Here is a 20,678-nt window from a genome sequence, read left to right on the forward strand (position 1 = left end):
ACAGCTTCCCCCCCCAAACCAAATTAATTCCATTAGACAGTGTCTCTGATTGAATACAAGATATTGATCCCCAAAGGGGGAGCCATTTTCCCCCAGAATCTATTCAAATTTCTCATAATTTAACCCAGCACGCCGTCCCCGTTATTAACTAGAGGAAATAATTTTCCAGGTCTCTCAGCCGGGGAGAGGCAGTTTACCGCGAGCCCGCGGTCTTTAAAAGAAAATCGACGGAGCGTTCATCAACGGGAACGGGAAAATTGAGCCTTAATTTGGCCGACGAGGAAGGGATTCCTCAGCACCACGGGGGCCAACTCTGCCATAATCGCTCATCTGCTCTCATGAAGAACCAGGAGGGAGATGAGAGCAGCAACTGAAGTGAGACGCCATGTTTGGGGCCGGCCCTCTTAATAACGGGGAAGGTCACCATCATCATCATCATCATCCTCATCCTCATCATCATCACAAAGGTAACGGAATCAGGAGATAAGGGGTGCCAGGCAGAGCTCACCTGACCACACAAAGCCTCTTAAACCAAGGCCAGATGCACGGGGGAAATGCAAGTTTTCACTGCTCCCATACCGTCAGAACCCACAGACAATGAATTGTGCTTCACACTACACCTCGTGATAAGCAAGAGTCCAGCAAGACTGATGTTACTACTGCAGTTAAGCCTTTGAAGAGCAGGCTATTTGGAATGTTTTTCAATATTCTAAGTCAATGCTTTGTCACCAGTGGTGATTGTTATATCAGCATTAGAATGTTCAGTCAAGAACATTCTAATCACATATGTGTGACCCCACACATGAAGGGGTTGAGAAGTTGCTTTCAGTGCAAACCCCTCCTCAGTGTGCTCAGTACTGTCTACTTCTACCCTCAACTAATAGTACAGTGTGTTCCTGCTGAAGACAGGAAATGGAACCGTTTTGAGGTTTCAGAGGAACCTCCAGGCTCTTGGCTTCCCAGCTGCGTCGTCCGCGATTAACGATGGAGGTCGATGCATTAGCATTCGCCTCATGAAAAAATTATTTGAAAACTGGTAGGTCTTAAAACATGCTGGACTCAATTTGCCAAACGTTTATAGCATACGCTTAGCAGTTATGACATTTTCTTTTTTTGCGAAGAAGCACTTAAAGCAATATATTTCTAATCAACACGATAGTCTTACATCTCTGTAAAAAAAAAAAAAGAAAGGAAAATCACTTACAAATCCTCAGCAGTTCTGAGAAATGCATGCTAGGATTTGCTGTCACCATTTCCAAGAAATTGTGTATCAAGTGGAATTTGCTCAATTTAGGCATTGGGTCCGAATGTTTTAGGATTTAAGCTAACTTTCACAGGTATGGAGTCCAGGTTTCCAGTCAATGTGTTGATATCATAAATACACACACAATTACTATCGGCTGTATTTTATCCATACGTTAACAGCACAGATCACGACTTAAGACTTAAAATGAATTAATTTTTAATAAATTCATCTTTTATGCCAAGGTTACATAACACATAATCACTGTCCTCCTGCATGTGTCCAGTGATTCTAATAAAGCGGTTATTTAAGCAAAATCACAGAGCGCAAAGTGTTCCCTCGGGGGTCCGATTCTTCCGTTCAAACTGAGCTGTGACAGGGGAGGGGGGGGGGAAGAGGGGTTTTCTCACATCAACGAACGGGCACGCCTGTTTGTAACACATCGCTCTCTAGGATTATTTAATCATCATAAAATAACACGCACAGCAGTGGTGCCCATCCTGGAGATCTACTGTGCTGTAGGTGTCCACTCCAACCCTAACAGAGCACATGTAGTAGGCCAAGTGGAGAGTCAGAATTGCCTGTGTGTATGAGTTTGTTAGTCAATCGTGTGTGGGCCCTAAGATGGAGTGTCGGCCTTTCCAGGCTGTTTTCCGGCCTCTTGCCCAATGCATTCTGGGATACGCTCCAGCCCCCCCATCCCTCGCAAGGTATAAGAAAAATAGAAACTGTATGGATGGAAGTTTGTTCATTACCTGTAGACAGTACAGGTCAATCCAGTAATATAATGTTGGAGGTTATTGAATGACTGTAACCTCAAGAAAAAACAACAGATCCAGGTAACTATTTTATTTGCAACCATCATACACATTCATGGGTCTATTGGCACTGTAACACAGGAGCACAGTACAAGGACATTCACTGAGGTGCTCTTCGATTCTTCCTCTTCCTCTAACTCTTCATCCACTTATAAGGAGGTTAGCAAACAGACCTTCTGTGTTTAGGAGCCAATCCACAAGAAAGGACACATTACGCAGTGGTTTTCTTTTCTTTTTTTTGAAAATGCTTACAATCAGTGCAATAAAAGCAAAACCTTCACCTCTGTACACATTGATATGTTCATCCAATTACATCAGAACAATTAAAGAGTAAAAGTAATCAAGCTGTACAGTGCAACGTATTAATAATTAGTCTTGCAAATACTGCACAATGTTGACACACAGGAATTCAAAAACGAATGTATTGAAGACATTGTTTCTTTCCTCTCCAGTTGGGCTTCATATAATTTGATCAAGTCAATTCTGTGTCAGGTAGAGTTACATGTCAGATTACAATGAAGCATTTCTCAATCTTCATACAAAAGTTAACTTGGGAATTTCTGAAAGAAGAAAGTTTGCTACAGCAGTATACAGTATACACACAAATAGTACATCATAGTTTGCTTTATGGCCAGCAAATTACTTTTTAAAATAGTGAACATGAGTCTTGGGACACTACTCTTCAGTTTTTAGAACTAAACCCACCTTTCAAAATGGTCCAATCACTTTTTCCTCCCGTCAATAAAGTTTTCTCACAGAATTTTGTTTTAAATCCCTGTGTTTAACTGCGTAACTCCATCTACATTACCATTAGGACGTCTTTCAATATAGACAAAACAACAATTGTTCCAAGACTTCCACGCAGACATTCGGCGATAAACGCGAAACCAAACCGACAATTAAATCGTATTTAATGAACATAATTGCCTACTCCTGGGTGCAAGTTCGGCAAAGATTTTTAAATGCGGCAGAAGCACGGCGCCTCTTGATTTCTGAGGCCCATTTTCACCGTAGTCGAGCCATTATCCAATCTGAAAATTAAGAGTCGAGCCCGTTTCTGCAAACGCGCTTTCCAGAAACAATGCGATAATCGCAGCGCAGTGGGGCTGCACACTGCGCGCAGATGCAGGATGCGCGGTTTGCGGTTAATTAAGTCACGCTTCCTGCGTAGCGCAGCTAAATGCGCATGAATATGCATGCCTATTTTCTCCCTCTTTTTTAATGGGCAAAACAAGTAAACGGCGCTCCCTATTTAACTCGCATTACGCGTGGCAGCTCCATGTTAAATCGCACGGCCACTGTGGATTCCATTCTGCAATTCCCAGTCACAGTTAATTCCCAAATTAAATTTTTCCAGGGATTCTTCAACTCCTGAAAAACAGGGGCCCTTGCGAACTTCATATCCCACTTTAGCTACAAATCCAACTTATTTTTTAAAATACAGACTGACTCTGAGGCTTCTGTTACTGACCAGTAATTCGCCATTTCATATGTAGAAGGAATTACACACTTCAAGCGAAGGGCAAACAGTGTAATGTGCCTGTAACGTGAACGCTAGGGGCCTGATTTACAAAGACCTTGAGCACGTGCAAAACTAGCAAAACAACCAATGATTGGTGCAAAACAAACACAATGACCAATCACTGGCCATGTTACTGGCTTTGTGTGCGCTAAAAGGTTTTGCATACGCTAAAGGTCTTAGTAAATCAGGCCCTTGGTTGATTGTGAAACTGCATTGCTCACACAGTCTGTACCTGCAGGCACTACATAACCCATCAGAATTAGAGTTTCACTCCACTAACGTCCGTATGGAAATCCATTATAGCCCTGCCATGCATATTCACATATTCCTTTTATTGCAATTAATAAGTAAGATTTCAAATATATAAACATATACTCAACATATACCATGTGATTTTTCACCCGGGTCAAAACAGCAAAATAATCTTAAATCTTATGACAAATAGGCTACTTTTACTTTGGTGTCAAATTCCATGATTGCTTTTCAAGGTTTCAAAAGTACTACTTGAGGGGTAAAACAAAGGTAGAAAATAAGATGAAAATGACAAATGGTTCCTGAATTGGTATTGCTGCAATGTGCAAGCGCTTCACTTGTTATCAGAAAACAAGCATTAGGCTTGAAGCGTTAGAAAACAATTACAACAGAGATACGAACCGCTAGGGAACAACTGGCCACACTGAGCGGGTATGAAACCGTGTGTATCCCATGCAATAATCATCGATGCAAAAAAAGCAAGCGCTGAAACGGAAACAAGTCACACTTTCCATCGAACAGAAGCTTGTAAATGCTTAGACAGGTCCCTAGCACTATTGCTAAAGAACACAATGTTGAAAAATTTCTAATTTCATATAAAGGGCAAGAACAAAATCAAGCAGTTAGCAAATGAGGCCAAAGATTGTCAGTGTCAATGAAACTGATATGAATCATTCAGAAAAATGTAAATAAATAAAAAATGTATGCACTTTCTAATTAGGTCCAAATTGCCGTTTTTTGGATTATTAATAAAATTAGGTTTATAGCTACAAAGTTTGAGTAGCCTATTTAATAAAAATAGACTATGGTGATATACAGTAATGATTTCTATCAATAAAAGATTAGCTACAATTTGCGTATTTTTATGACTCAGACAAAGGTTCAAAGTTCCGAGTTCCAAATTTCCAAAGCAACGTATCTGTTAGGTTCTATCATGAGTACACTGATAAGAATAGCACTGTATTAGTTTCCTCACAAATCTAAATATAAATTTTAACACAGGAGAATCAGTAGAAGCATACATGGTGTAATTCTATAGTCTATATATATACCTATTTACATATGTACATACACGATGAGAGAGCAGAATCCACAGCTTGCTACTTTTTACCCTAGTGCCAAAAAGAATAAATTTGAGGAGTGACAACTTCTCAAGCAGTTCCTATGCTGCAATTCTGTACAGCTATACAACACACAGCTTAATCAAAAAATATCTCTTAAGACTTTTTAATGGGCGTGGATCAATTCGTGGGAAATCTGCAGATCACTTTGCATAAAAGGTACCACTGGCTCCAATTGATGAGTCAAACCAATGACCGGTACAGTTAACACACGGGACAGTTTCCGAAATCAGTTACACAGGGGACGGGCAGATTAGGATTAGGATGGAGGGAGGGAGGGCCCGGCTAGGCCTAGCAGGGCCCCCGGGGTCGAGTAATCCCATAGGAAGGAGCCGGTGTTGGCCCCCGCACCGATCTTCATCAGAACCAAAGCAAGAGGCCCAGCAAAAAACAAAGAAGAATGGGTGTGAGAAGGTCAAGACCCAAGAGAGAAAGAACAATGAATGACTAAAAAATGGGGGAGAGGAAGGAGCAGGAAGGTGAGGATTATTCTAGGGGTGGGGGGAGGAGGGTTATTTCAGTCATAGAACATGAGTTCAGAGATATACCTCCTTCCTTCACGCCCTGCCCCTTGGGTATGTGAAAAAGAAAGGGAGGAACAGGAGAGAGAGAGAGGAGGGGGGGGGGTCTTCAGGCGTAGAAGATGAGTTCGGGGATCTGCCCCCCCTGCACGCCCGTCCCGTTGGTGCTGTCCGAGGAGCACTGGAACTGGAAGGTGACCCTCCCGCACTGGACCTCGGTCATGCCCTCCTGCCCGAAGTAGCTGAGCTCGTTGCCGTCCAGCACCACGCTGGCCGTGTAGAAGGTGTCGGGCTCGATCTGCACCGGGTACTCGAACCACACCGGGAAGGTGTTGCTGGACCCGTCCGAGAAGTACTTGCTGAGGTTCTGGCCCAGCGCCACGCCCTGCCGCTTGAGCTCGATCTTGGCGCTGTACTCGGCCGAGCCGCAGCTGGACCCGTAGAGCCCGAAGCCGGCGATGAAGACGCGCTTGTCCACGGCGAACTGGATGCTGTCGCAGCGGCCCCGGTAGCGCCACTGGTTGCTGCGGTAGGCGCAGGACTGGAAGCGGTGGCACCGCTGCGGCGACAGCCCCTTGCGCGGCTCGCTGGCGAACTGCAGCTCGGGCTTCTTGGCCGCCGTGTACCACAGGAAGATGTCGTTGGTCTCGGTGAGCGTCAGCACGCCCGACTGCGCCGCGCCGTTGGCGAAGTCGTCCAGCGCCATGGTGGGCACGCGGATCAGGTAGACGGCCTTGCCCAGCACCTTGCGCTTGTTGTCGATGGACGGCGGCAGCTCCCGCCGCTGGCACTCGGCCTCGGCCCAGCTCAGCGCCGCCTCGAACACCACCAGCTCCTTGGCGTTGAGCGTCTCCCGCAGCAGGATGCTCTCCAGCGTCTGCGCGTCGATGTCGCAGAAGCCCTCGGACCGCAGCGCCAGCTCGGCCTGGGCGTCGATCACCTCCCAGCAGCGCTGCGTCAGGTCGGGCTCCTCGAACAGGCAGCTCTGCGACAGCAGCACGCACGCGTTCTTGGCGCTCAGGCTGGTCTCCAGGAAGTTGACGCAGGCCCGCGCCAGGTGGGGCACGATGTACTTCTTGGCGGCGTACAGGGTGGCCAGGACCGTGTCCGCGCACAGGTCTATCTCGTCGCAATATATGTACCTGCGGAAAGGGATAAATGAAAAACAAACATTAGCGCGTGCGCTAGCAGAGATGAAGAGACAACTGAATGACAAAAGGAAAGCATTCAAGAAATCTGAAGCCGAACATCTTATTTACATCCTGGCAGGAGAAAAACAGCTAATAAAGAGGACAGAGAGAAAGGGATGGTGGGGGAGAGTGATAAGGAGAGAGAGATGAAAAGAAAGAGAGAGAGGGAGGGAGGGAGGGAGAAAAAGAAGGAAAGAGAGATGGAAAGCGAGAGAGTGAGAGAAAAAGAGAGAGAGAGAGAGGGAGTGCTGCCTCTTTGCCGGAAATGAAACTCTGGCTGTGGCTTTGAGTGATCTGTGATAGATTTGACACGGCACTACCGAGTTTGGGGGTGGTGGGGGCAGAGGGGAAGGGGGGGTGGGGGGAGAAGCACCGCAGCGCAATCAGTGGGGAGCGACGGCAGACGAAAACATAAAGAAAATTACAGGCTCCCCGCGGCAAACCAGCGTGCGACACGTTCTCACTCAGCTCCGACATCCTGGTGTCAGCCGGGTGCTGGGAGAACAGCGACGCGGGGTGGGGGGGGTGGGGGGGTTGGGGGGGGGGGCTCTAAAAAAGTGTGAAACAGGCGGCGTTTTGATTGAGTAGCGCGCGACAGAGCATCTCCGTAGGGCTGCATAACCAGCTAATTGCGTCCTTGTTACCGTTCCCCGCAATGCAAGCGAGCGCTCTTCACCCCCCTCCCCCATCCCCCCCGGAACATGAATGCAAATACGGCTCGCGCGTCTTCTTTCACTCTGACAATTATTGTGCATCTCATTACACTTCCTCCTTTCTGCCCCGCAGAGAGCCCTCGACTCCCCCAAAAGCAAGGCGCAGTTTGAATAGGTAACGACCGCGGCAGGTGTGGGGAATCCTGTTCCTGGAGAGGCCTTATCCATCTCTGGTTTTTGTTCCCACCAAAATACATTACATCTCAGGCGTTTAGCCGACGCTCTTATCCCGAGCGATTTTGCACTGCTAATGTTTTTTTTATATGCGGTCCATTTATGCTGCTAGTTAGCGGGTTAAGTACATCGCTCATGTTTACAATGGCAGTATCCCACCTGGGAATCAAACCAACAGCCTTGGAGTTGTAAACCCAATTCCCTAAATGCTATACTACAGTGCTATACCCACAAACGTTGATTCCATTCTTTTTTTTACCGTACTGAATGATACTGAATTGTTTTACAGTACAGTACCGTACAGTAAAACGTTTAACTGTCTGGACCCCAAAAAAGCTGGCTTCAGCTCATGTACTCATCAGTAAGCCAACAGCTAAACGCGGAAGTTGCCATGACATCCTGAACAGTCAGAGCTGTCCAAGAGCACCGGGATCCTCTTCCCTGAACTAAATCGAGGCCAGCAGTCCTGGAGTGCTGGAGAGCCACTTTAAAATATTTTTAAAAAACCAAAGAAACCCGGCGAGTAAAACACGGAACCGTCTGCACCAACTGATCAATTAAGAGTCGAGCGATAAGAAAAACCATTTTCCTTCTGGTGGCAGCACAAGCGCGGAGTTTCAGTTATCCTCAAGTGACTCCTTCCCTCGCAGAACAAGTGATGTCGGCCGTACACTAGACTACAATAACTTCTAGACAGCTCTAGAAGTCTGCCACAATCTCACATTTAACAATAATGTGTCCCAAATCGTTGGGTTTTTAGTCCTAGAGGTGCACACATCTAAAGAGTCTGCAAAGACTGTGACACAGCTTCACACTTTATAAGACTCCAACAGGATTCTTTTTGAGATTTGTTTTATCTCAGCCCTCCCTGTGTGTCCTGATGTCAGACAGACAACGCAGACAACCGATTGGCTGCTGGCAGCGTAGGATTGTAAATTGCGTCGCTGACCATCACGAACCTTTTGAGACTAACAATTTACGACTAATGACTTTTGAATTACAAAATCAATGCGTCTGATTTTGTTGGAACGACCGAAACGAGAAAAATAAAAACAGTCACAAACTTAGCCAGAGCCATTTTAATACAATCTCACACTAATTGTGAGTTGTGATGGATTTTTACGACTTCTAAGACATTCTAAAATGTCGTCGAGTGTCAGATCGGCATAAGACAAAGCTCCTTTCATCAACCTCAAAGCCGAAAGTTTGAGAGACTCATGTTAGCCTGCAGCAAGGGTGTCAATCTTCCGTCCTGGAGGGCTGCAGGAACTCCTGATTTTCGGTGCATTTCAACACTTTCAAGTCGCTGTTCCATGTCACCGGTGGGCTAAGGAGTCCACACCCTATGTTCCCATGGCCTAAATTTGCTCCCAATTGAAACATACTTTGGATCTCCAGGGCTGGAACGTGAGACCCCTCCTCTAGGGGATTGCGATGGTCTATGTCAAAGGAGTTCCGTCTGCAGATTGTTGGATGGAGACAGAAGAGGTGGACCGAATGGAAGGCCAAAGGAAGCCGAAAATGAACCGGCAGACACCGTGGCCCGACGGGACGGGCGTCAAACGGCAGTTTGGCCCCACGGCGGAGACCCGGGCGCGTCTGCTTACCTGAGCATGGCCAGGAAGGAGGCCGGCTCCACGTCGGGGATCCGTATCTCGTCCTTGTCCTCCGCCAGCTCCCCGTAAAACATGGCGTGGAACACGGAGCTTCCCACGGCCAGGACGTACTTCAGAAGGGCAGGCGAGAAGGAAACGGGACAGAAAGCGGAACACAGAGGAAAAGTTAACGAGAGGTTAACAGGATGTCCACCATGCACACTGCAGGAAGTGCTCAAGACCATCCCCATGCACATTACAGGAAGTGCCCAAGACCATCCCAATGCACATTACAGGACGTGCCCAAGACCATCCTCATGTACACTGCATATTATTCATTTCTGCAGCAAGGTCCACAGGCAACTTACACAGTTTACAAGTCTTCACACACAATCCATTTATATGGCTGGATGTCAAATGAAGTAACCTTGCTCAAGGCTACTAAGACAGTTACTCCAACTGGGATTTCAACTCGCAATCTCTTGACTTAAAATCCCAGTTCCCTAACCTTTAACCCCAGCCTGGACATCCAATCAGGACTAAGCCACATGAGCTGGGAGTACCAACAGGGCCAAATGTCATTTTCCTGGTCCTTTCTTTCTTTCTCCTAACTCATCCTGTTTGGGCCTGCTCATTTCCTGCTTTTCCCAACAGCATTGTACAACCTTTCACCCAAGACCATTTAGTCAGTCTCTCTTTTACAAAAACACCCAGGCCCAGTAAAATGGCTCAGGTGTGTCTGGCACCCATTAACGGCTCGATACAATAATAATAATAATAATAATAATAATAATAATAATGATAATAATCATAATAATAAATGTGCTCTGAGAAATGACAAAGCTGAATTGCATTTCGTAACTGTCTGAGCTAATATCAGCACGATGGCTTTTCTTTCTCACGAATGACTAAGTAATTCTCTCCCCCCCCCAAAGTAGTCTAAGCATGAAATCCACTTGAGCACGTTATGCACACACACATAGTTACGCTTAATTAATGGCGCAGATTTTTCCCAAGGGATAACGAGGCATATGAACATGGTTTCTGTGGGATGACACACACCCACTCACGCACACAAATCTAATTTCCGCTTAAGAAGAAAATGATTTTGGGTGAACAGTCAGGGCAGCGCATTTACAGAGTACAACAATGGATAAAAAAAAATATTAGGCTACAAAAGAGCGAGGAAAACTCTCAGTCAAAACACAAGGACTGCAAGCTCTTCTATTGTGCCTCAAAGTCATGAAGGTCACCTTTTAGTTAAAATAATAGAACAAATGTGGTGTCGACAATGGCTATGACTCACCACAAAAGGATTCTAGAAGCTTTGCAAAATTCTGAAAGCATTTTACAAGGTTACACACAATGCACAAAATTCTGATCTAGCCGTACACTCTTATCTTCTCACTGAACGCACCGAGGTACAGTGTTAAACAATGTAAAAAAAAAGGACAATAGCACAGGAGATTAGTCACTACTCAGCTCATTGGTAAACGGACTGCAGTTTGAGAAAAGTAGGGGTGATTCAGAGGAAGGTACTGAACGAGTGGAAACACTGAGCGTAATGCATTATAAAGACCGCGGTTCTTTCACGGAACACGGCCCGAGAGACAATGTTCTGGGGGAAGTGGGGTCTGCTCGCCATCCCTTGAAATGTGGGAGCAGACCGCAAACACAACTGTAGAATAATATCAAATCAATAATCAGAGATTGCAAGGCTGACATTCTATCCGTGCGATTTAATGTACTTGCATACTCAACAAAACAACGCATCCTCGGGCTGTAACCCTTGGCCAAGCTAAATCAAATATGTAATCTTGAGGGATAGGCTAGAGGGACTGGCAAGACGACGTGGCACTGGAGATTGTGTGCACACGGCCAATTTATTATAAATGATCTGGGATTGCAACCCTTGTGCGCAAGCCCCACTTCAAAGATTGTACAACGAATGCAAAAGCATAACATGAGAGCAAAGGCAATCAGAGAGCGTCATTGGTAAAGGGCACTACAAGGCACAATAGTGTTTCCCCCCCATACCAATCCCTAATGCACAAACAGAACTGTTGGCCTGAATTGGAATTTGGAATGCTCAACAAAATCTACACAATGTGACCGACCTAGAATATGGAATGCTCAATGAAATCAATAGTATGGGCCTGAACTTGAATTTGGAATGTGCTATCAAATTTAAGGGCCCAAACTGGAATTTTGAATTCTCAATCAAATATATGGGTCTAAATTGTGATTTGGAATGCTCATCAAAAGGTCATTGTGTGAATGCTAATCAATTCGGGTCATGATTATGGCATCAATCACGTGTCTACGATGATCCAAAGCATGGCATGATCAACATCACCAATGGTCCATTCAACAATCTGTGGACAGATCTCCTGGGACCTAAAACCAGTACGAGGAGTCTCAAATTTCAGCCCTGGAGCTCCACAGTGTATTCCAGCCAGCAGCCAATTTAGGCAGGCTGTCCTGGCACCAAATATATAAAAAATTGATTATATAAGATTGGATTAATTTGGAAATGATTCACCATAATGTTCGGTTTGAGGCACTGCACTAGAGTACAAATCCTAAAACAGGCCCTTGCCCTATAGCAGACATAGGGCACTGCTTAGAAGGACAAAATTAACAAGCAATGTAAAAAACGAGTAAAACAAAAAAAAGAAAATTCTGAAATTATGATGGTGGTTTGTGTATGTGTGGAGAGGCGGGGGGGCAGGGGGTGGGTCCTAATTAGAAACTGAAGGAAGTCACAAGAAATTACAAGCGGTGTCAGCTGTTTTACATTCATTTCAATTTCAATTCATTTCTTTCATCCCCTAACCTCATTTGCATGAATTATTGAGCGGAGCGGCGGAGAGACGCGCCGTTTTGAAAGCGAAGCCGCAAACACAAAGGGACCTGGCTTTCATTACCAGCCCTAATGAGGCGAATAATTTATATGATGATGATGACGATGACGAGGATGATGCGCGCGCGTGCCTCTCTCTCAGTGCCGAGCGCTCGGTCGTTCGTACTTTCCTCTCCTGCACTTGTCGTTTTTTTTTTCTTTCTTTTTTTTTTTTTTTTTGGGGGGGGGGGGGGTGGTGGTGGAGATAGGCGCTTCCTCCCGAGCTGTGGGAGGTATCCAGGAAAAACGGCTGCCAGGGAAGGGTGTAGGGGGAGGTTGAGGCGGTGGGGGTGGGGTTTTGGGGGGAACGGGGGGGGGGGGTGGCGGGCGGGTGCTGTCAATGCTCACTCTGTGTCCGGGTAGGCGCTGAGTCCCCCCAGGTGGGCCCACAACAAAGTGAACATCTGCCATCAGCTCATTGTTAAACATCACGGAATTCCTGCAGAAAAAGAACACAACACACAAACATCGTGCTTGTGAGCCGCTGGGAGGGAAGAGAGAGAGGAAAAGAAAAAAAACACACACACACACACTTTTTTGTTGAATGGCCAGCAGTAATAAAGACATCTACTGTGAAGAGTCGAGGAGACTGGTTTTCTTATTTCAGTGGTTTAAAAGAACATTTTTTATTTAATTTATTTATATTAAAACAGAATTAGCTTCTGGCAACAGGAGCGCTAAGCGGAAGCGTAACCGTAACCGACGGCAACTCGCGCGGGTTAGCGGGAAGCCACTCGGAGCCGCGCATCAGACGGTTCCGGCGGCAAAAGGGCGAGGGCTCGCCGCATCACAGACCGCCCGCCGCGCCGGTGTCAAGCGCTCTCCCTTTCAAACCGCTCATTAAAGAACGAAATCCACCCCCCCCCAACCCTCCCGCCCCACCAAAGCATTTACACGAGCCCCCAGCCTTCTGAGAGCACCGTTCAGTTTTCACTATCTCTATTTCCTCCAACAACCCCCCCCCCAAAAAAAAAAACCCACCCCCGCCAAAGCATTTATACGAGCCCCCAGCCTTCTGAGAGCACCATTAAGTTTTCACTATCTCTCCTTCCTCCAACACCCCCCCCCCCCAAAAAAAAACACATCACAACCCCAGAATTGTACAAAGCTCCATTAAGGAGGGAGGGGTGGGTCAAAAAGCATTTATATAGGAGGGCAAATTAGATGGAATATTTTGGAAAATTTGGAACTGTGAGCTCCTGTGCCGGTCCCGCTGGCAGCTGTTACAGTTTCACTTGCCGGTGTGGGTTGGTTCAAGGCCAGCTCCGTCGATAACATTACCGCTGATAACAGCGGCATCCATACGGGTCTGTCAGCCAGCCCATTGATATACACCGATAAGGTCTGTCTTATCTCTTTGCCCAGACAACACAGCCTGGAAGAGTGAAATCAAACCTGTGTCTGTCAGTCAGCCAGGCAGTTAGCGCTTTTCATTTAACTTTTCCCTTCATAACAAGAGCTCAGATAAACCACCGTGCGCAATAGGTAAAGTGTATACCGTTCAATGCACAGGCAATTGCCAACACATTAAATCATGATCTCTATCCGTTCCAGCGATGCTTCAGAAAACAATTTGGTGAGCCGGTAATTAGCCATAAAATATCAGACGGCCGTGCACGTGAGCTTAATTTTAAACAGCAGGGAATGCCTTCATTTTATCAAGTGCGCACATATCAATGAGGGAGAATAAAAAACAAACATAAATAAATCATTCAGTAAGTAGCCTGCATGCGCTATACATAACATACAGTGACAGGTTGGTAAACAATCTGCAACGCTCTGGAAAGATGACAAAGCGACGACTGAGTGGGCACATTTGCCGTTGCCGGAGTGGCGGGGTGGCAGGGGGGAGGGGGTTTGCCTTTGAAAGGAACATTAGCTTAACGGACGCTCTCGTTGGGGAGCGCAGAACGCGTCCCGTGAATATCAACCGCCGGCGGCGGCGTCACCCTCGTCCCGGCGCGCGAAGCGAGGCAGACGCAGCCGGCCCATAATGCCGCATTAAACTCCGGGTCCGCCACGTGTCCGCGAGGGGGAGAGCGCGGCAGAGACCCCGGCTGCCAGAACGGATGGCACGCGCGCGGGCATCCCCCCCCTCGACCCCCTAATCGAATCCTGAGGAAGAGATCTCTGTCTGGGGCATCCGGGAATTGCAGCCAGAGCAAGTGTCTCTCGGGCAAGCTGGCCCGTCTGCGTGACTGTCTAAAACCCCGCGTGCCCTTGAAAGACTATCGCACTTCCACGCTCGCACGCTTTTATAACCCCCCCCCCCCCCCGAGAGCCATTTCAGTCACACTTCTTTCTGCAGGTAGGCAAAGTGCACGGGTATGGCTCAAACTGAACAGCAGATATTTTTTTGAATAACCATGTCTGCATGCTCCCTCCTCCCCACCCCCCCCCCACTCTGCAAAAACATAAATACAGAAGAAACTTTGCAGATTATTTCCCATGTGTAGCTCAATAACCTGAAAACCTGGGGGTTCCCTTTACCACTGTTTGCACCCCCCTCCCCCTGCCCCACAACTAAAAAAATAAATAAATACAGAAGGAACTTTGTAGAAACCTCTTGCTGGACTCCCCCAGTAAATTAGGGGGTTCCCCCCTGGCACCTACCTCTCTCGGATAGTGGGGTACAGCCCCTGCCAGTTGCAGCCCTGGATGGTGTTGTTGTTGTTGAGGTTCTGCTGCTGGTACTGCTGGACCGTGGTGGTCGACGCCGACGCCGCCGTGGCCGGCTTCTTGGTGGGGAAGATCTCCGCAGCCATCTTCTTCTTCTTCTTGGTCTTCAGGGTGATGATCTCATAGCAGACGGGGGGCAGCTTGGAGTTTGTGGGGCTGCCCTTCTTGGGCCCCTTATTCGACCTGATTCTCACCGACTCTGGAAGCATCAAGAAGAAAGTCAGACATTTCATGTTCCGTCCCTTGGCATCCACCATGAGTCCCGGCACCTGCAGAGCAGCGGAGCGGCATACAGAGAAGAGCTTTCCGGAAGGAAAAAAAAGGGAACAGGACAAGACAGTCTTGCAAAAAGCAGAGAGGGGGAGGAAAAAAAGTGGCAGCCAGGCACTTGATTCCTCTTTTATTTATTATTTTTTATTAGCTCAATCTTTTCAGAGTGAATTCACTTTATTCGTCCTCCACCTCACTCCCTTCTTTCGTTCCCCTTGCTCGTGCGTCTCTTCTCTTCGTCCTTTTAGAAGGATCGCTCCTGCTGCCTCGGTCCGATAAAGCCAAACTGCTTCCTTCCTTTAAGTTTGATCCGACGTGCGACAGTCCCCTTGGCTCTCCATCACTGGTAAGTTACCGAATGGGTCGACTGCTCGACTGCTGTCCCCCTCCCCACCACTCTCTCTCTCGCGCTCTCTTCCTCTCTCTCTCTCTTGCTGTCTCTCCCTATCTCTCTCCCTCTCTCTCTCTCTCTCTCTCTCGCTATAGCTCTCCTCCTCCCTCTCTCTCTCTCGCTATAGCTCTCCCTCCCTCTCTCTCTCTCGCTCTCTCTCTCCCTCTCTCACTCTCGTGCACCTGACAGCCCTGGATACAGCGCAGCTGCAGCCGCAGCGATGCTGGCAGCCCGCCCCCCCTCCCACTCCCAGCTTCTGCGGGGACGAGGCTCCCGTGGACGTTGCTCGGAGACGGCGGTCGACGGACGGACCCCGGCGACGGCTCGTTTCTACTCGACCGCGGGCGCTGAACGGGGCGAGAGGAGCGCGGCGGAGGACGAGAGCAAACCCCCGTGGACGGACGCAGGGCTGCCACGGAAACCGAGCCAATGGCTGGATGGAGAGGCTCCCCCCGATTGGCTGAGGCTTTAGCGCGCGGCACCTACTGGAATATGCAAAGCTCCTCAATTAAAGCGACAGCTTTTTTTTTTTTTTTTTTTCCCGCTCTACGCTCCCCTCTCCCGTCCCACAGTGACATATTCATCTGCAGTTTGTTTTATGATCATATTGCGCTTCCTAAACCAGGAGCACCAGAGGTTCTGCATGCAATATGCATCTGTGTGTGTGTGTGTGTGTGTATATATATATATATATATATATATATATATATATATATATATATATATATATATATATATATTAGTTCATTGCAAATGCCAGAGGTTATTTGTGAAGGCAGAAGACCTAATTAATTTATACTCCCACACTCTAATTTACATGCTCCAAATATTATTACAACTGTATATTCCCCATAAAAAATCATGCACGGGAATCGTGATGAAATGGCGTGTTAGAATCCCTCGCGTTCTGACAGATCTGCTTTGAATCTCTTTTTCACGAATTGTGGCTGGCAGCAATTTATCATATGCAGGAATAACAGTTTCCTCTTCATAAATTGTACGAATCTGCTTCGACCAAGAGGTTTCCTTTATAACAACTCATATCAGCAATAATAGCAAGTGTTTCTGACTCTTTTATATCAGGGTGTTTGGTCCCATTTTAATAAAATTGTCAAATACCAAAACTATTATGATTACATGAGTAATAGAAGATTTTTTTACTATTTTCTTTGGTTAGCAATACAAATAAACTAAGGAGATTTTCAGATAAGTTTTCAGAAAGGGAAAATCCCCAGGGTTCGCATAAAATTGCACTCAAGGCTGAATTTGTGCAGATAACAATATAAAATCATCATAATGCCTAATCATCATACATAGCCTACTCCTGATCTATACAGTTTTATAGATAAACTGGTGCATGATCTATTCTACTGCATTAAGCTAAACCCAGAGGAAACCCCATTTTATAATTCAGCCTGAACTTACGTCTGAAATCAACTGCATCATAAACCAACGTTATGATATATACAGTTATGTAAATAATTTAGAGTTTAAGAGCATTCGTCTGGTAAATGTATAATAGTAAAAGCTTTATGTACAGCTTTATGTAGTGCAAAGTGAATGGGGTATTGAGATTTAAGTGAGTTTATACAGTGAGTTCACTTTAGTGAGTTCATATTTAAATTGGAGTCATTGCCACACGCCTGTGTGCTCAAGCCTATTAGCCTATACTGTTAAATAATCAGGCAGTAGTTACAGGGACAGCATTTCAGTCATCGATCGCCTGTCCAATATTGACACACGTGACTAACATATGACTCCACTTCTGCTTAAAGGCAAAACAAACTCAACCTCTGCCTAGATGCTGCAGTTCTAAAATGGCTACCGAGCCCTGCCTTGTACCCGGATCTCACAGCCCTCGATTCGCTGCAGGGTCGGGCCAATCAGGATGGATTTGGCCTCGCTGGTAGCCCACAGAGGACAGTGGAGAAGCAGAAGGCTTAATTAAGCACTGACCGGTCCTGGCCTAGTGCGAGCCCTTGCGGCCCCAATTCTTGGCTTCCCTCGTCCCCTGATAGGGGAACGACCTTCCCCGGGCTGTCTGGAAGGCAGGTTCTCTGCCTGCTTTCTGCAAAAGTCTAAAAAATACCCCACCTTTTCAAACTACACTTCACAGCTCTTAAAACTTTTTTTTTGTTTGTTTTAACTAATCTCCTTTTGCTTGATAAATGTTTACACATACACTTTGACCGTGGCATTTACCCCTACATAGTTATAACTCTGCCTATATGTCTACTTCTAGTGGCATTCTTCCTACCACGTTGAATTAAAATTTGTAAATCCCTTAAGTATATATGCACCTACCCAATGAATTATGAATGGTAAAACCAGCCACCGAGTCCCATTTCATCTAAGCGTTAGCTAGTTCCAAGTCTGAGCCACCCTATCATTGGACTACGATCAGGAGTCCACATGGACGGACAGAGCCGGCCGCGGGCATGAACACTCTACGCAGTCGTTTAGGGCCACAACCGTCCGTGAGCCGCACAGTTCCAGTTTAAGTGGCGGGTGTGATTTATGTCGGAGCACTCCGGGGCCACAGCCACATCGTTTAGGGGTCACCTAAACCCTAGGGTTGTCTCTGCAGATGGGACGCAATTGCTTCAGCTCTGCGAGCGGCCAGTCAGCGGGAGAAGGGCCTCTCTGGCAGGCATTAGCTAATGTGCAGCACACTGTGTGGCGTGCAGTGTTGACAAGGGTCAGTGGCTTGTGGGGGGAAGTGTATCAGAGGAGTGCGCACACTTCAGTTTGAAGAGCTCTCTGGAGTGGTTGCCAGACTGGTGATGCAAGAGAGCATAACTGGTGATTCCGAATGGGAGCGCTGGGGGTAATGGTAGGCACAAGCAAACCCGTCAGATCATCAGATGCATCAAGCATTTCAGAGCAGAACTGCTGATTTAGGATCAGGTTCCGCCCACTCCATATGCCAACATTATCCATTATGAGGTAAAAGCTGGAAAAAAAAACGTATGAGTTTCAGCATTCCTACTCTGGGAATATGAGCCGCTTTTGTCTGGAGTCTTCCAGACACAATGTCATAAAAATACTCATTCAACACCTGATGTATTTGTGTGGTGGGTAAAACAGAGCTGAAAGGCACAAGTCTCTTTTTTCTAAATCCACAGATTTTATGGCACCTCCTCCCACCCCCCCACCCCCCCAAAAAAAGAAAAATTCTGTTTGGTCCAAAGCCTTGTTGAATACTGTCTGCAGAGACTGGTTAGTTTATTTCTGGGGCAGGTTTGCTTTGTCAGCTGGTCCTGTTATCTTTGTTGGAATCAAGGGAATGGTGGATTAAAACTCATAATAGGGCCATTTAGCTTAAAAAAAAAAAAAAGGTTTCTCAGCAGCAAAGAAGAGTCAACATGAGACACTTAAGCATGATTTCCCAAGACACACATCCAACCTTACAAAGGAATCGTTACCGGAAATACAAAACAAAATAACGCTGTGTTGGACAGTTTCAGTCTCAAATCTGAGTTCTAAAGCAAAAAATATAATACAGTAATGGACAATGCCCTCCAGAGACGTTGCAAAACCACAAAAATCGGCCTGTTAAATTTGCTACTACACTAAGTTGACAGTACACCCAGTGACCTCACAGTTGTTGCTCCGAGTGGAGGGCCATTTTATGCATTGTACTTTAATACACTGGCCTAAATTTGATTTGGTGATTTGAAAAAATCGTGATTTCCTTAACGAGAATAAAGGACGACATACGTGCCACGAACTACCAGCGACATTAGGAACTTCACTTCACATTATGACCTGCTGGTGAAAAACCACCAGCGAATCCGAGCTTTCCGGATTGGTCGCAAGATTTACGAAATAGCTCGTACTTTGTTTTGAAAGGCTCGTTTAAAATGCTATAAAAACATGCACGTGAATTGGTACATTATACGTAAAGCTAATAACAACATTTCGAAGTATCTTACTGCGTCTGTGTTTTCGTTTAACCTAGTATACTATAAGACCCATAGATATATTTTATTTATTTATTTAAATTACAGTAACACAACCGTATCTCATTTTCATTGAAGTAGTTTAACCTACGTAGGCTACAACAATCTTCGAGATAAGTATTTTTATTCAAAATATTGAAGGGAGAGAAATCCATAGTCACACATAGCAGTGAGCAAAAGAATATAGGTTACTGTACACTAAACATGTTAAATGTTAGACAAGCAGCTTTAGAACCCGCACTTATAACAATAACAAGCCAAAGCAAACTTGCGGAAATGCACTAAACAGATCGTGCACTTATGTATCAACAATGCTACGAGTTTATAAGCAGCACGGAGAATTGTTTATGCACTTACCCGGCTCATTTCCGTTTGTTTTCGGTATTAAAATAGCCAGCCAATTCGCTAGCCACCCTATTAGCAGTCGCCAACCGGGTCAGGAAATAGATCCATCTGTTCAGATCAAGCGAAAAGAATCCAAGAATACAAATGCTAACGTCGGACATTTATGTTAGTTTCCAACATTTCACGGCACAGGAGCGTTAAAACCTCTTGCGAAAAGTCCACAAGCGCGAGAACTGTACGAAAAGTTGGCGAAACAGTGCTCTACAGCCCAACGGAAAAAAGTTAACTTGTTTGCACCCACACACCAGTCAGGCTCCCTCTATTGTTTGGAAAAGGGCGAGGAGCAGCTAGCTCCCCCCACAATGGCCCCCTTCCAGATTTCTTTCTTTTTTTTTTTTTTGCCTGTTTGTCCTTTGCATTGGCAAAGCAACAGCAATAGTGGGAAATTACTAAAATAGAGAACTTGTGTGTTAAAGGGCATATATATATATACACACACACACACACACACACACACACACACACACACACTATATCTCCAAGCATAGCTGTGAAATTTGCTCAAATCCTTTACTAATCTTCCCAGATTGCTTAAAAACAATGTTTTCTCTTTTCCCTTCTTGTGCTACTTTTCCCAGTTTGACCCATTTTCTCCAAACCAACAAACAGCTTTTCCTCCTGTGAGTGTCAATGGATTACTGTGTCTCCCATCCCCCCTGGCTGTGTTCCTACCCGACTCTGAAGAGACAATTAATCATCAAAGTTGAACTTCCAATTACCTGTATGCGGAACTATAGGGCAATTGTACAGTCGTTGCTTATTTTTCAACGCAAATTAAGTTTTCCCTCCTAAATGTTATCCTGAGAAAGCCGTGATTTTAATCAGACGCCTTGTCGTGCGATGGGGGGTCGGCCATTAAATGGCTCTGTACTGTACTGTCTGAGTTATCTACCTCAGAGGTGGGATTAAGAGTTTCCCCC

The 20,678-nt window shown here is 46.0% G+C and overlaps 1 protein-coding gene across 2 annotated transcripts; it reads right to left on the bottom strand.

Moving 5' to 3' along the window:
- Positions 1–2,077: 2,077 nt before the first annotated feature.
- Positions 2,078–20,035, bottom strand: btbd3a (BTB (POZ) domain containing 3a). Of its 2 annotated transcripts, XM_064316862.1 has the most exons (5): positions 19,711–20,035; positions 14,665–14,929; positions 12,400–12,490; positions 9,162–9,280; positions 2,078–6,619 (listed from the first exon to the last, which is right to left on the bottom strand). In XM_064316862.1, exons 2-5 carry the CDS (start codon positions 14,814–14,816, stop codon positions 5,587–5,589), a joined length of 1,395 nt encoding a protein of 464 aa, XP_064172932.1. In that variant the 5' UTR covers positions 14,817–14,929; positions 19,711–20,035; the 3' UTR covers positions 2,078–5,586. The 2 variants fall into 2 exon arrangements, with proteins under 2 accessions (XP_064172932.1, XP_064172923.1); XM_064316853.1 differs by lacking the exon at positions 19,711–20,035 and having other exon boundaries at positions 14,665–15,910.
- Positions 20,036–20,678: the final 643 nt, after the last annotated feature.

The sequence above is a fragment of the Anguilla rostrata genome, chromosome 2 (assembly GCF_018555375.3).
Source record: "Anguilla rostrata isolate EN2019 chromosome 2, ASM1855537v3, whole genome shotgun sequence".
Taxonomy (NCBI): domain Eukaryota; kingdom Metazoa; phylum Chordata; class Actinopteri; order Anguilliformes; family Anguillidae; genus Anguilla; species Anguilla rostrata.

Coding starts and splice junctions, on each gene's coding strand:
- btbd3a (XM_064316853.1), bottom strand. CDS start 14,987: ATGGTGGATGCCAAGGGACGGAACATGAAATGTCTGACTTTCTTCTTG. Junction 12,491..14,664: donor TACCCCACTATCCGAGAGAG/GTAGGTGCCAGG, acceptor CTTTTTCTGCAG/GAATTCCGTGATGTTTAACA. Junction 9,281..12,399: donor AGCGCCTACCCGGACACAGA/GTGAGCATTGAC, acceptor GCCCTTCTGAAG/TACGTCCTGGCCGTGGGAAG.